Source organism: Condylostylus longicornis, unplaced genomic scaffold (assembly GCF_029603195.1).
Source record: "Condylostylus longicornis isolate FDR11 unplaced genomic scaffold, ASM2960319v2 ptg000110l, whole genome shotgun sequence".
Lineage (NCBI taxonomy): Eukaryota > Metazoa > Arthropoda > Insecta > Diptera > Dolichopodidae > Condylostylus > Condylostylus longicornis.
Window position 1 is genome coordinate 1,728,115 of NW_026578078.1, and position 15,022 is coordinate 1,743,136.

Below are 15,022 nucleotides of genomic sequence, written 5' to 3' on the forward strand. Positions count from 1 at the left end.
AAAATAAATGTGCGTCAGCATTTTTCATTTATGGTCAACAAGTGGTGTAATGTATAAGAATATATGTATGTGTATTATGTATAAAGATAATATTTATGCTTTATAAAATAAAAAACAGATGATACAATAATTATGTACAAAAAATTACAAAAAATAAAATTGTAAGTATAAAAAATTCTGAAAAGAACAAAATAAAAAATCTAATAAAAAGTATAAAAACAATTTTGTTAATTTTATACATAGTTTACCTATTTCCATTATTTAAAGTCAGTATTAGAATTATGTATATACAATACATCCCAAATAAATACATAAAAAGAAATTCAATAGATTTTTGCAGCATAAATTGATATGTTCAAATTTTAAGTTTCAAATGGCTTTTCTGTATAAAAGTCCATTAAAAAATTAAATACCTACTTACTCTTAGTTTTGAAATTTGGTTTCGAATTCATAAGTTTTAAAATTTTATATTGGCAATTAATTTGCAATATTTTATTAAATAGTTTTGTACGTCTTATACATTAATTCTTATATAATATAATTTTTTCCAATTCTAAATATTAAAAAAAAAGTACAAAAACATAATATGTTGTGATATATGTACGTGATACTCATTATCGATTCTCTCTTGTAATATGTACATACATACATGCTGTGTTTGTATGTATATATGTATGTATATATTACAAAATATGCGGTACATATTCAAGTCATTCTTTTTACATTATATGTATATACATATATTATTATTACGTATGCATTATATTTATTGTTCAAATCGCACTTATTAAATTTTAATTAATTTAGAATTTACGTAACGTACATACATAATATCGATAATTATGTGATATATTATGTATTTAATTAATACTAATTACTACCGTATTTGCCAATAACTTCTTCAACAATTTGATATTGTAGATTATGTATACATAATGTAGGGCATTTTACGAGTATTTGATGTTGGCTATATATATTAAATTTATTTGTGAAAACTTTTGGAAAATTCAAATGCATTACGGTTACCTATAGAGAGCAAATCTAAATAAAATGACTTTGTATTCTTTATAGGGTTTAGAAATTATAGTTTCGATCTACTTATATAATAAGACTTTCCCGTAAATTTTATTTAACTATAAAATTCGTAAGATGTAATTTTAGATTCATTTGAGTTTGGTATTTTAATTTATAAATACACATCTTGATTATGGTTAACATTCTTTCTTATATTTCATAACTGTTTATCAGCTACATACATATTCTTAAATTAATCATTGTATTATATCGGATCTTAAAACCGTAGTAAAAAGGTATTAAACTTCGTTGTTTACAATAAATTTTTACTGAAACAATACTTGAACTGGGTGTATAAAACGGCTAAAAAACGGAGTTTTAACTAATAAAACAGTTCAAAATTAATACACAGTTATTTAACAATCAGAATTACAGTTTAAAGCAGAGGTTCCCAAACTTTTTCCCCTCGTAGACCCCTTGTCGTGTTTTTGAATTTTTGATAGACCCCCTTAATACCAAATTAATTAAATTCATATTTTATTGTAGATCCCGAGCAGGTCTTAATGGACTACTGGGGGTCCATATAGACCACTTTGGGAATCACTGGTTTAAAGAAACCTTATAATTTAAAATATATATAGACATTAATACATATTATGTATCATACGTTTTTAAAATGAAAAAATCAGTTATGATATTATAAGAATTGAAAAAGTTGGCATATTAACAGCCACCCCATTATGTGGTTAGAATTACCCATTTCCATATAATAGCAAAAACAAACATTTTTATATATAATAGTATAATTGACTTAGTTTCCGTTTTTTTGGCAATTTCAGAAAATTTTTTGAAAATTAAATATAAAAATTAGATAATTCAAAAAACTTACAAAAGCTTTAATTGGAACAAAATTATGGAAAATGTACATATAGAGACTGACTGTAAAGCAATTTGTATCGTCTCAGTGTACATATACTTGCTTAATCTTTCCCATTAAATTCCCTATAATTAAAGGTCATAATATTTGTTTTATATAATGTACATATGTATATATTTGGTGTATCCTCTTTCTACTAAACTTGTAATTGCATAGTAGCTATTTCAAGAACGTATACTCGTAACATACATATGTATATTTGGAAAAATCTGAAATTTTATAGCCGCATAATTATGAATGTATAAACAATATAATAAGATTTAAACTTTTTGAAGGTCATTTATTGGATTAGTACTTTATGTTCATAAAAATAAATAAAAAAATACAAACATGCATAGATGTACATATGTATGAATAATGAAAAACAATATAAATTGTAAATTTAATAAATACATATCTTCCACAGTTGATACGGTTGAATTTTCACGCTTCAGTAATCTAAGTCAATAAAGTCAAGATCACTAACTAATAAATATGTATTTATGTATGGTATCTACACATGTGTCTTGCATATATGCTTTTTGTTATATTTTTTAATTACATTCGGGAACTGTATTTTAATGCTTACAATTTTATTTCCTATTACATTTGCATATGCACATGGCTTCATGAATTCATTTCACCTATAGTAATACATAATTATTTTAACATAATGATTTTGTGTTTATGATGTTGTGCGAAAATTATAAAATAAAATATAAATTAAAAATAAATTGCAAGTTAGAATAAATTTGTATACAGAATTAAATAATTTTTTTTTTTGAATAAAGTATAATAGCGGATGATTCAGTTATACCGCCTTAATATGTACCTTCGTTAAGGGCATCAAAATGAGCAAAATTTTTGTATGCGGAACTAGGTGTCAAATCTCAACGGTTTTCGAGATATAGTAATTTTAAGACAATTTGGCAGAGTTTTTAGTTGCTCTTATTATACGGTTTATGAGAGATATGAGCTTCGAACAAAGTTTTTTGAAGCAGTGGTCCTTCAAAAAAAACCCTTTGTTCGAAAATTATCCGAGCAAAGGGCAATAAGTGATATTAATGAAATAAAGAAAAAAGCAATTTAATATAAAAAACATTTGTACCACATAAATGAATCCTGAAACGGACAAAATTTATTGGTTTGACTAATTCAACAAACATTACCATTTTTAAAAAGAAAAAACAGTTCAAATTTATATAACATGTAATGATCAGAAACTAATATAATGAAAATCCTCTTATCCATGAACAAATTCTAGTGCCAGTCTGAACGTGTGATATTCTTATGCATATTAAGTTTTAGTAAGTAATTCATATTCCTATATTCGCATATTAATATTATAATTTTAATATTATAATTTTATATTATGTCTATTTTTATAAACTGCAAAATAAAATTCTACTCTCCGATTTAGAACTATATTACACTACTTTTTCCCGACCGTATTGTGTACACAATAGGTAGGTTATGTGATGGCAACAAATTTTGCATATCGAATTTTCGGAGGGAATGCACTTAGTAGGGAAGTGTAAATAAACTATTTTTAGCAACCTGTCGATCTGTCGGTCTGTGTGTGCACGCGTGTATCTCAAGTTCGGCTGAACCGATTTTGATGAAATTTTATATGTAAGTTTATTTCGATGACTGATTGATCAACTTTTGGGATATATCAGGCCTCGGGAACTGCACTTTTTAGCGGGCCTGTTTTACATTTTTGACCATTTTGAAGAAAATACTAAACCGATTTACTAGAAATTTCATATATAAGCTTCGCTCGACCATCTGCGAAACCTCTTAAATTTTGGATGAAATTAGACATAAGCAACTGGACGTTTACTACGGGCCAAATATACATTTTTGCGTATATAAAGAGATATAATCAACCAATTCCATTGAAATTTAATATCTAAACTCTTTGTATTAAAACACTGAACATATAAATTTTTTGGAAAGATCAGGGCTTGAAAACTGATCTGAAACAATACTAAGAGCCAAATTTACATTTTTGTAGGTATGTTAACTATAAACTTACTAATGTAACGCTTTCACTTGATTACACAATACACATTGTCGGTTATGTGCTGACCACATCAGATTTTTTTTTGATATTTTGTAGAGGAAGAACATTATATTACATATTTAATGCTATACTAAATGTCTTTTATTGTACAAATTAATATTACATAATAGTTGTCATGAAGTCAATGATCACTTCCAAAATATTTCAATATTCAAAGTTAAAATTATCATTGGTTAAAAAGGTAATAAGCATTTTCTAATTATTTGATATAATGTTATTTGTGTATTAAGTTAAGATTAAAGATAAAAATACATTTTTGTAACAATAAATATCTTAAATAATAGTTTAAGAAGCGACAAATTAATCTGAATTAGTTTTATATTTTCTAAATCACTTGAAATATTAAACATCATATCTAAATATTTAAAGCAGTCTTTGCATTTTTTATTCAACTTTTTCCAACTTCAACATGCAGCAGGCTCCGTTGACCTTAAATTAAAGAAAATAATTTCTTTTTTTATTACAAAATCAAATTATATTAAAAAAGAACTTACGTGCTTGAAACGGGAATGTTTTCAAACAATGTTTCTGATTTACCGTTTACTAAGTAAACTGTAACAAACGATAGAATCAATACTATGAAACCAAATGACAAAACAAGAGTTTCGTGAATTCTTGAAGGGCGAACATATATTCTAGCACTGAACATAGTCCATGTAGATTCTGTCCATGATGAATATTTTCCAGACTTCCAATCGTAATCTAAAATTTTAAAATAAAGTTTAAAAATATGTGCACACGTAAGAAAACTGGACAAGAAAGTATAGTAACAAGTTTAAAGCGAGAGAAAACCAGATAAAATTGCTGGACTCAACCCAGTAACGTTCTTAGTAAACCTAAAAAATGTTTACAAAATTGCTGACGTATGTAGCAATTATGTACGATTTATTATCTACGACCTACGTAGTTTATGCCACAAATATAGAGAAATAATAATTCTTGGTGTAAATTCAGAAAATCAATACTGACCAGGATCAGCAAAAGCTGGACTTATAGCCTTTGTAGTGTTTTGTGTTGTGAGCCTACACTCCCCTGTATTATTATATCCAGAAAACCAATGTAACGGTAGAATTGTACAATTCTCTTTGGAAATTTTTTGTTTTGTCGACATTAAATAACCTAACAATCGGTACGTCCAAATTGCTGTGTCTTGGTATGCTCTGTAAACACTAATATACCTAAAAATTTAAGTTCGTTATATGTTTATTATAAAATAAATAAAATCAATTAAAATACGGGGAATAATATACACTATACCAATTACCTAGATGGTGGAACTGGTAGTGCTGGTAAACTATTTGGATGAGACGCAGCTTTAAATAATGGGCAATCAGCTGATTCAAGAAAACAGTATAAAAACTCATCGATCAATATCGGATTTGCGTATTTATCTTCATTATCATGATAAGTACTGTCTGTAAGCATTTCATACAAAGCAAAAGCAACAACCGAAGATATATTTCGAATTTTCATTTGAATAGAGTCCCCGTTGAACAAATCGGCAGCTTTTTTTGAGTTCATTAATTCATTAAAATTGTATAATTCTGATTTGTTGTAATATTTATACTTTATATTATATGCATCATCATATATTGAATGATAAAATTTATTTGTTGGTTTTGAGTTCAATATTGCAACGGGAAATGACAGATTTTCTCTTAAAAATGATTGAGCGGATGTAGGTGGTAAATTGAATGTTTCCATAGAATCAAATGAAATATTAAACTGCCGGTTATATGAATTAAGTAGTTGTAAAAGAGTATTTGCTTGCGGAACTGGTTTTGCTGTTATCACTTTAATATTGCTGAGGTCATCTAGAGTTCCTATATCGATCATAAAAGAAATTTGATCCATTGATATCGGCCGGCGATGATGATTTCTTGGAAAAGATAGTTTCTGCAAATCATAAACAAGCCGCTGAGAACCAATATAATCGAAAGACTCTCCATTAAAAAACATAAATAATACGTTGAAATTTTTTCTATTTGGACTTAAATTCTTTTCCTCTAATATTTTGCTAAGTACGTGGCCTATGCTTAACAATGTAGCGAAAGAAACTAATGAATCCATTGCACCCAAACCTAATCCTTCGAACATTGACGCTGTGTCTATACGGGTACTAAGCAAAATAAACTTTTCTTTTGCATCGATGCTATCTGAATTTAAGTCATCTGTATGTTCTCTAGGAAATAATGTTGCAAATATACTACTGCCTTCCAAAGGTTCGCAATACTTTGTAGGGTACAATACTACTGACGGCTTAGATCTGAAAAAAAAAGTGTTAGTAATCGAAAATACTAGTAAAAATAAAGTAGTAATTATGCGAATATTTTATGCCTTTAAAAATACCTTCTTAAACAAATTTCCGAGTTTCCAGCCCCTGCCATTGGAGTTGTTATTTCTATTGAACACAGTGATCGACTTGCTTGGTTTTCTTTATCGTAATTATTAAATCTTGAAAAACAATTTAAAATCTTGTCTATTGTGTCATTATCCGATACGTAATAAATTGGAAATTTGAAGTCTTCTAATAATAGCCCACTACCAAGTGGATTCCATAGCGAGTCAGGACGATTTTCATCACAACTTTGTTCTTTAATTGAACTATATTGATTTGGACATTTGGATTCTCCACTAAAATGAGTCATTTGTTCAACATTATTAATTAGAACAATTCCTGACACGCTTTTTCCACCCTCATCTCTTATTCTTAATACATTTTCTTTTGTGAATAAATAGGGTGTAAGGACTGCGACATAAGGAGCAGATCTGGGATTCTCCAAAATAAAGTCCAAATCTGCTTTGGAAGATATTGAATGTAATACTCCAGATGACCCGAAAAAATTTGACGAACAACCAAACTGATGTGTGCCATTAAAACGACGGAAGCAACCTGATCCTATAACGTCGTCGTACATTTTTTCTTTAATTCTTTCCGTATTCGCTAGGAAATATATAGTACATATTAAGATTTTTAAGATATTCAAAAATTTTAATAATGTCAATTCTCAGAGCAATATAAAAGTTACTTAAAAAGGTTAACTCAATTACCAAATAAAATTAGTCCTATAAAAATTAAGAAATTTATTTTTATTATGTTCTTCATTCTTGCTTTAATTTATATTATTTTTATTATTATTATCTATATTATTAGCATATATATGTGTTACAATACAATACAATGCTTTGAAAATACAGAATAGTAGTTATAGTCATCTTGCTTTATTACAGCAATACTTATTAATTTCTCAAGAATATTTTAAATGTCGTCTGTCAAAAATACCTGAGTCAGTTTAAAAGTTTTGACTTTCAACCATTAAATACAGTATTTTAAATTAACCCTTTGCAAACTAAATTAATCTTTTTGCGAATGGAATTAAACTTCTTGCGAATAGAATTAATCCTTTTGCAAATAAAATTTAGCTTTTTGCGAATTGAATTAAACCATTTAATCACATTAGACAGTCACAGCTGTTTAATTCTAATGGACTGAATGGAATTTTTGTGGGAAGTGACTGTCAATTATCTAAATAAGCGATTAATCGTAAGAATAACTAATGAAGCCACATATCCATAAATGTAGCTTTTGTACAATTATTGCTGAGCAAATTCTATTTTTTTATTTTAAATTTAGTTTTTATTTATTCCAAATTCAATTTTTTTATTTTGAAGTCAATATTTTTTTTATGCATACAAAAATTTCTATAATTAAATAAATAAAACAAAAAATCAATTCAATGAAATAGTTAAACATAAATAACAAAAAAGAGCTTCAAATTCATTGTTTAATAAAACTCAAGTTTGACTAAAATATCTAATTTTAAAACAAAATGTTTTATTTCAATTTTTATTAAAAAAACAATAGTTGTATTTGAGTTTCAAAGAATTTGAGGAATCTGTTCTAGTAGTCTCATTTCCAAATTTTCTTTATTTTAGTAAAATTATGGATTGTCAAAGCCAACTACTAGAACTAGTATTTCTAATTCGTTGGTCAAAGCCGTATTAGTTTTAATTTATAAATTTTTAAAGCGGAAATTGGTAGTTGTTAGAGAGAAAAGGAGAGATAGATTCTACTGTCAGTCTATTAATGTAGCATGTCTATGATTTTGACAAGAAATCTATAAACGCCTAGTTATGTGTTACCTGATGTATTAGATCAATTTAAATATGAAAAATAAACCTATTTTTCCTGAAATAAAAAATGATTTCGCCTCTTATAACAAAAAAAGAAAAATAAGAGTCGAAATTCTGGAACAAAGTCGTGATACTATAGAAGTTAATTTAATAAATTTAAGTTATAATGAAGAAAGATTACAAAATTTTAAAAACATTGCTATAAATTTATTATGTTTCTTAATTTATATGAATTTCTTCTCAAGATTACCATTTATTGACCTGTGCTTATTATGCATTTTATTATTTTTAATATGTCGAATGCTTAAGATAATCAAGAAAGGTTTGGCTCCAAAGTTTTTAAAGTAGAAAATAGAAATCGATTTATTTAATTAAAATTTAGATTCAATATGTTTTTATGGAGGCTTGGCATTGCGCACCGAAACAACTTATTTCTTAAACCAGAAGTCATCCTTTTTTCTGCCAACTGAATATATATTTGACACGGTTATTAACGAAGTGATTGAAAATGTGAAATATATTAAATAAAACAACGATTCGAATATATTTAAGATTTTATTTTTAGCTATGTGTTAAATATATATTAATCATAAGAACAAAGAAGGAAGTATACCACCAAAAACCCATTATTCCAGTTATCACTGTAAGCCACCAATCAGAAAATAATTGATTTAACGAAATATTAAGTTTGTATATTTTAGGCTTTGGAACCAAGTATACAATGCTTGAAATTTATTTATGAAAGACTACGTAACAAAATTTTGTTATATAATGGAATATCTAATGAAAATAAAATTTAAAATATACATCACATTTTTATTAAAGTAAATTGTAATCTTTATATGCTTTTTGTATCATAAAATTGTTTCAAGAATTCAGTGCATGCAATTTCACATTGATCATAAACCTTCTCAAAGGCAGCTTCACCTACTAACTAGAAAGAAACTCGAATTATTCATTTTTTTCAAATTTGTTTTGAATTCCTACATAATAAGGATCTTCAATAATATTTTCATGTTTTGGCAAACCATAATTACCGAGCATTAATAACTTTGATTTACTTGATTCAGGTTTCATTTCATTTAAATCAGACATGTTTTCTTTGTCCATTCCGAAAATATAATCAAATGTTTTAAAATCATTATCTGAAATTGGTCGAGCTCTCCCTTTATAATCATGTCCTCTTCTTCTTAAAACGTTTAATGCTCTTTCATCAGGCCGATTCCCTGTATGATAGCCAATAATGGCTGCACTGTCTACAACCCAATCATTAGTTTTACCCATTTTTTCCACAGAACTTTGAAACACGGCTTCAGCTATAGGTGATCTGCAAATATTCCCTAAAAAAAGTATTCAAACGTTTCCAACATTTCATTTTTATAGAAATTAAAAAATTACCTAAACAAACCATAAGAACCTTCTTTTTCTCTGTTGTCATTCTGACTTTTTTAAAATTGAATGTGAAATTAAACTTTGTTTTTGTCAGTAAATATTTTGAGGAGCAATATTCTAATTGCTGTATAATATACCTCCCTGAAATAGATTTTTTGCAAAAATAATATGTTCTGACAGATCACTGTTTTTTATTAATCACAACACATCGTTAGGTAGATTTGACATTGACAATATTAGAAATTAGGCACAATGCTTCCCAGAACATCTTTAATACATGTGATCCACATACATACTTACATACTCATATATGACATTGACAGACGCCAAATATCATTGGGTACGTCAAATAATCATATGTATTTAAATGTAAATATGAACAAATACAAATTATTTTTACGTTTATCACATACAAATAATTTAAGTATAAAAAGTAAGCACCCGAATTTAATTCTATAGTTCTTTTATTGACAGAAATATATTATGGGTAGCAATGACTTAACTGCTTTTGAAAATGAAAGATAGCAGTTTGACAACCACAATTTTTTCATTGCTTTGTTTATGTATTTCGTGAATAAAATCGTATTTTTCAAAAGCTCATTTAAATATTTATGTATTTATGTACATTAAAGTTTTAGTTATTGACAAGGTATTCAATCAAGTTGGGATATTGCTATCTGAATATCGAGTTCCAACAGTGGGGTAATTTTAAAGAGAGACTTCTATGTGTATGCGCAGCAATATAAATTTCGACAACCACTTGCTTTGCCGTATGCAATTATGGTGCAGAATGTAGACCGAGCACTTAATTAAAGTAGCCATAGCTGTGTTTATACGACAACTTTTGCATCAATGGTTGAAAATGTTTAGCTCTCCTGAGACAAAGCTTAAAGCTAAATTTATTAAATCTTTTGAAAAAAATTTTTTTAATTATAAATGATGAATGTGTAAACAGAACATCTCATCGAATTTAATCTGTTGCCAAACTTAAGTCAAACATTGCCTGATGTGTAAACTGCATTTAAATTGATTTTCATTTAACTCAATTTTCCTAATTGTTCAAAAAAATTTTTTTTTTTTTCAATGGTTGATAATTTTTCCGAAATATAATTTTTTTTTAATTGGTGTGAAAAGAAAACTTCCTTTTATTCGGAATAAAATACTTTTATTTTTCGCTAATATATTTCGTGCGCTACATACGCGTCGCTACATACCAGAAGAAAATCAGCTTTGATAAAGTGCGTATGTAGCGCATGAAATATATTAGAGAAAAATAAAAGTATTTTATTCCGAATAAAATTAAGTTTTCTTTTCACACCAATTAAAAAAAAATTTCCTAATTGTTTTATTCTTGAAATTCATGTTTCTGAAAATTCATCATTTCAGCTAAATAAGTGAAAATTTGAAATGGGACTATTGGAACAGAAAACTCAAACGAGTATTTTATAATACTTCAGTTAAATATAAAACAACTAAAATAAAACTTAGATTTTCAGAACAACTTGAAACTAAAATAAACCTATTTTTTTTTAATGAAAATTTTAATAAGTGAAACATTTAATTTGCACAAATCAATTATGTAACTCATTGCAGAAATACATACAAGCTTACTTTTTTTATTTCACGGAAAAACACAAATTTCCCACTTTTGGTATTTATTTGTACAAAATTTTCTACAAATTTTATATTTTTTTTGTATGTATGCATTTAAGTAAAATCCTTATTCCAATACCATACCGCCAAATGCTTTTTAGAGAAAATAAGCAAACGAAACTTATCTATGGCTATTGTGTACACTCAATGTTTAACTATTTAAATACTAAATATTTACTATTTAAGCACTTTAAATTTTTCTATCGGGTTAAACTATACACACTTTTTTTGTAATCTATTATTAAGTTGCATTGTAAAATTGTTTAAGAAATTCTGCACATGCAATTACACATTGATCATAAACTTTAACAAATGGTTCTTCCCCGCTTAACTATAAAATTTGATATAATTTAAACAAATTATTTTGAAAGAACGAAAGGTAAGTTACATAGTAAGGATCTACAATAATTTTATCATCTACTGGTAATCCATAATCGCCAAGCATAAGCAACTGTGCTTTAGATTCTTTGGGTTTCATTTTGTTTAGTGAAATCATATTTGGTTTATCCATTCCAAAAATATAATCAAAAGTGAAAAAATCATCTTTTGTAATGGGACCAGCCCTTCCATCATAGCAAAAATGATTTTTTTCCAAGATATTTAAAGCTCTCTTATCCGGTCGTTTACCAGTATGCTCACCGACAAGCGCTGCTGCACTGTCTACAAGCCAGTCATTTGTTTTTCCTAACTGCTCTATTCTGCGCCTGAACACGGCTTCCGCAATTGGTGATCTACAAATATTTCCTATAAATTTAATATACCTACTTATGCAATAGTTTTCATTTCCTATTAAGTAGTAGATACAAATAATATAAATGTGTATAACACACCCAAGCAAATCATTAATACTTTTTTTGTATTGTTGTTTTGATTATCCATATTACAATTTAAAATTGAAACTTCTATGGATGTGAAGTAACTGAATGAAGTAACTCAATAACTGATGGAAGTGAAAATATTAAATAAGCTTCAATTTTGTTTTTAATTTTGACATTTTTTTAACACAAGTCTCCACTTGCCTTATATCTTGACTGAATTTGTGTTGTAAATTATGGAAACAACATCATTAAATATTTGACAGGAACATTTCTTTATCCATTAGATAGAAATTTGTTAAAGTTTCTTTGTCTTTCTGCTTTATCATCTGAGCTAGATTAGTATAAAGCCCTTTTCTTGGCCTTTCCTTTAAAATTGGTATAACCCAGCCTTTGCCTTCATTAGATTTTTAATAACCCGCGAATCATTTGTCTTTTGTCTATTTTATGTTTTAAATTAATAAGAAAATATTTTTCAACTCCAAAAAATTATATGTAACCCTATTGCTTATAAATTTTAATTGTAATTTATACATTGGACTACTGCAACGAAATACTATTGTTGTCAAGAAAATGTCAAATAACTGTCACAAAAAAAATCGCTCAGCTTATTTTAGCGAAACTAACGAACAGTCAAGAGAACAAAAAAATAGTTCGTCTTTAACTAGCTTAGCTCAAAACCGACGAATCAATGGATCCAGCTTAAAGCTTCGAGAACTTTGACAAAAAAAGGCTACTTTTTTAGTTAAAAGTACTGCAATCAACATTGTTATTAATATAAAAAATTGTATATGTAAGATATAATATTTACTATAATTGTATCAATATTGCACTATTATAACTCATTGACGTTGTTGAAATTGCTGTTTACATACGAACTGTGAAGAGGCAACCCAGAACAGCTAGTGGTAAAAAAATAATTTTGGTTATTCCACCGCCGGCTGTTAAACTTCCTGCGGTAATTACGCTTGATTCTGGTCAGTCCCATTTGAATATTTGTATTCCATATGAAACCTGATATTTCTCCGCGCAAACTCGCTCTAGTTCTGTTTTTAACTTAAATCTTTGACAGGGTCTAATGACAGTTTACATATAAGACTGAAATTATCGGATAAAATTTAGACTTTACATAAAAATATATATATGCTCCCAAAATTATATCCAAAATAAAAATCAGTTGATCTTCCACAAAAAATAATTGTTGTGATTTACTATTAAAAATTTGAAAGTAAATCGGATGAAAATAGTTTTTCCTATTATATGTTGTAGAAAAAGTAAGATGTCAGACAATGTTTTTATATTCGACATTTATTTGACTGAGGTTATATCTTAGATTAAGTCTCTTCTGAATGTCAATGCATATTTCTTGAAAGTAGAAAAAGCGCTTTTGGCAAATCATTTACCGGTATTTCCAATTTTTTTCCAAGATAATTTTTTGGACATTGAAATTATAAATAGTGAATGGATTCTTTACCTAGATTTGGGTGCTACTGAGATAGAAAAAATTGCCTTTTTAGGAATTTTGACAGATGGTATTCTGCAATGTAATCTATTAAGAAAATATGTATATTAAATATTTTTAAAAATTTTCTATTGTGATGATTGAAAGCATTCAATGCGATTATAACTGACATTTTGTTTTAATTTTATTACTAAACTTCGTTTCTAACAAAATTGTTATTTGATGTAATATTTTTGTTCGTACCATCAATGAAATTGAGGTACTGTTGAGGTCAATTTCGACTCCATCTGTACAATTGGGAAAATACAACTGCATTCAAAGAAAAATTGCTATCCGTCCCCTTTGCTTTTTGTACTTATGTTTTTCATAAACATTTTTAAAGTGAAAATATTACACAAACATTGCACTACCATACAGTGAAATATTGCACTACTTGCTTTCTATTACATGTTCATTCAAACTATTCATAAACGTATATTCGTTCCGCAGTTTATTTTTGTGGTTGTTGCTCTTTGATATTGTACCTAATGTTCATATGCAACTATCCAGAGCGACTATGTCACAAATTTGTTGAACGAACGATGATAGGCAACGTTACTTTGCTTTCATACCACCCACTTTCATCGATAGGAACACTATAACACGTAAATCTTTATTTCTATTGTCCATTTAAGTTCTGCATTTTTTTTTATCATAAAGTTTATATTGCAACCAAGAAAGTAATTCCCACCTAGCAATTTTTTTCCTGGTTTGATATGGGGATTATGGGCCCATCCTTCGATGGGTTCTTTGTTATCAATATTATTTTAGTCTACCGGACGAGCTCAAGTGGTCTGATACGTTTAGGGCGTTTTCGCACTTGACTAACATCTAATATTTGCATCATCTCGGGATTGTCATACCGGAGTAATCTTGATTGATGACTTATGGCGTGTTTTTTTATTTCTTCTTTCACTGTATGGATATTTAGATCTTGATGTAGAATGTCGTTACTTGCATACCATGGCGTTTCTATAATTTTAATATTACTGTATTTGGTGCAGTCCCAGAGCTGTAAGTCCATATAGTCTTAAGAACCTGATTGTATAGCAGAGTTTATTATGTTTATTGAACTCAGAATGTCTTTCTAGACTAATACATCTTTCTGAGTTTAATATTCAACTCTGCTTTTTTCTTTTTTACGTTCTCCGTCCATTTAAGTTTTGTGTCGAGAGTCATACCAAGGTACTTCGCTTCGTTGGCGTATCTAGAATTCTGCATACTAAGTGCATTATAAAAATTGTAAAAGTGTATATAAATTAATTGTTATTTCTTAAGATATTTTTAATGAAAAATTTCAAAATATTAGATCAATTTTTCTTCTCTTATAAAAAAATTTCAGCTGAAAACAAGTTAATGTAGTTTGAAGCTAACTATACAATGTTAATCGAGGAGGAAAGCATGTATATCCCTTATAGTCTAAACATAGTATTATAACAAATTTTAAAATTAAAAAATTGTCAAATAATTGTGAATATAGTTAAACTATTATTCTTAATTTGACATTTTGG

General features: G+C 27.6%; 4 protein-coding genes across 5 annotated transcripts; 1 reads left to right on the forward strand and 3 right to left on the reverse strand.

The window, feature by feature from the left end:
* Positions 1–4,095: 4,095 nt before the first annotated feature.
* LOC129614503 (nicastrin) lies at positions 4,096–7,238 on the reverse strand. Its single transcript, XM_055529139.1, has 6 exons — positions 7,068–7,238; positions 6,366–6,960; positions 5,281–6,282; positions 4,986–5,194; positions 4,511–4,718; positions 4,096–4,445 (listed from the first exon to the last, which is right to left on the reverse strand). Exons 1-6 carry the CDS (start codon positions 7,120–7,122, stop codon positions 4,421–4,423), a joined length of 2,094 nt encoding a protein of 697 aa, XP_055385114.1. The 5' UTR covers positions 7,123–7,238; the 3' UTR covers positions 4,096–4,420.
* Positions 7,239–8,039: 801 nt separating this feature from the next.
* On the forward strand, positions 8,040–8,991 carry LOC129614470 (uncharacterized). The gene is made up of 4 exons (XM_055529071.1): positions 8,040–8,472; positions 8,533–8,660; positions 8,716–8,793; positions 8,852–8,991. The coding sequence occupies exons 1-4, from the start codon at positions 8,184–8,186 to the stop codon at positions 8,948–8,950; spliced, it is 594 nt and encodes a 197-aa protein (XP_055385046.1). The 5' UTR covers positions 8,040–8,183; the 3' UTR covers positions 8,951–8,991.
* On the reverse strand, positions 8,687–10,439 carry LOC129614472 (low molecular weight phosphotyrosine protein phosphatase 2-like). Of its 2 annotated transcripts, none has more exons than XM_055529075.1 (3): positions 9,549–10,439; positions 9,138–9,490; positions 8,687–9,080 (listed from the first exon to the last, which is right to left on the reverse strand). In XM_055529075.1, exons 1-3 carry the CDS (start codon positions 9,586–9,588, stop codon positions 9,078–9,080), a joined length of 396 nt encoding a protein of 131 aa, XP_055385050.1. In that variant the 5' UTR covers positions 9,589–10,439; the 3' UTR covers positions 8,687–9,077. The 2 variants fall into 2 exon arrangements, with proteins under 2 accessions (XP_055385050.1, XP_055385049.1); XM_055529074.1 differs by having other exon boundaries at positions 8,687–9,084; positions 9,549–10,423.
* Positions 10,440–11,064: 625 nt separating this feature from the next.
* LOC129614471 (low molecular weight phosphotyrosine protein phosphatase 2-like) lies at positions 11,065–12,091 on the reverse strand. The gene is made up of 3 exons (XM_055529073.1): positions 12,026–12,091; positions 11,584–11,939; positions 11,065–11,526 (listed from the first exon to the last, which is right to left on the reverse strand). The coding sequence occupies exons 1-3, from the start codon at positions 12,072–12,074 to the stop codon at positions 11,437–11,439; spliced, it is 495 nt and encodes a 164-aa protein (XP_055385048.1). The 5' UTR covers positions 12,075–12,091; the 3' UTR covers positions 11,065–11,436.
* Between the last annotated feature and the right edge of the window lie 2,931 nt (positions 12,092–15,022).

Bases quoted from the DNA above. Each gene is read 5' to 3' on its own strand.
- LOC129614503 (XM_055529139.1), bottom strand. From the start codon at position 7,122: ATGAAGAACATAATAAAAATAAATTTCTTAATTTTTATAGGACTAATT. The intron at 4,719-4,985 runs GTCAGTATTGAT...TTAAAATTTTAG, and splicing joins TCCAGCTTTTGCTGATCCTG to ATTACGATTGGAAGTCTGGA. The intron at 4,446-4,510 runs GTAAGTTCTTTT...CTTTAATTTAAG, and splicing joins AACATTCCCGTTTCAAGCAC to GTCAACGGAGCCTGCTGCAT.
- LOC129614471 (XM_055529073.1), bottom strand. From the start codon at position 12,074: ATGGATAATCAAAACAACAATACAAAAAAAGTATTAATGATTTGCTTG. The intron at 11,940-12,025 runs GTGTGTTATACA...TTAAATTTATAG, and splicing joins AGTATTAATGATTTGCTTGG to GAAATATTTGTAGATCACCA. The intron at 11,527-11,583 runs GTAACTTACCTT...CAAATTTTATAG, and splicing joins TTATTGTAGATCCTTACTAT to TTAAGCGGGGAAGAACCATT.
- LOC129614472 (XM_055529074.1), bottom strand. From the start codon at position 9,588: ATGACAACAGAGAAAAAGAAGGTTCTTATGGTTTGTTTAG. The intron at 9,491-9,548 runs GTAATTTTTTAA...TACTTTTTTTAG, and splicing joins GGTTCTTATGGTTTGTTTAG to GGAATATTTGCAGATCACCT. The intron at 9,085-9,137 runs GTAGGAATTCAA...GTTTCTTTCTAG, and splicing joins TTATTGAAGATCCTTATTAT to TTAGTAGGTGAAGCTGCCTT.
- LOC129614470 (XM_055529071.1), top strand. From the start codon at position 8,184: ATGAAAAATAAACCTATTTTTCCTGAAATAAAAAATGATTTCGCCTCT. The intron at 8,661-8,715 runs GTGAAATATATT...TTTTATTTTTAG, and splicing joins TTAACGAAGTGATTGAAAAT to CTATGTGTTAAATATATATT. The intron at 8,794-8,851 runs GTAAGCCACCAA...TGTATATTTTAG, and splicing joins CCATTATTCCAGTTATCACT to GCTTTGGAACCAAGTATACA.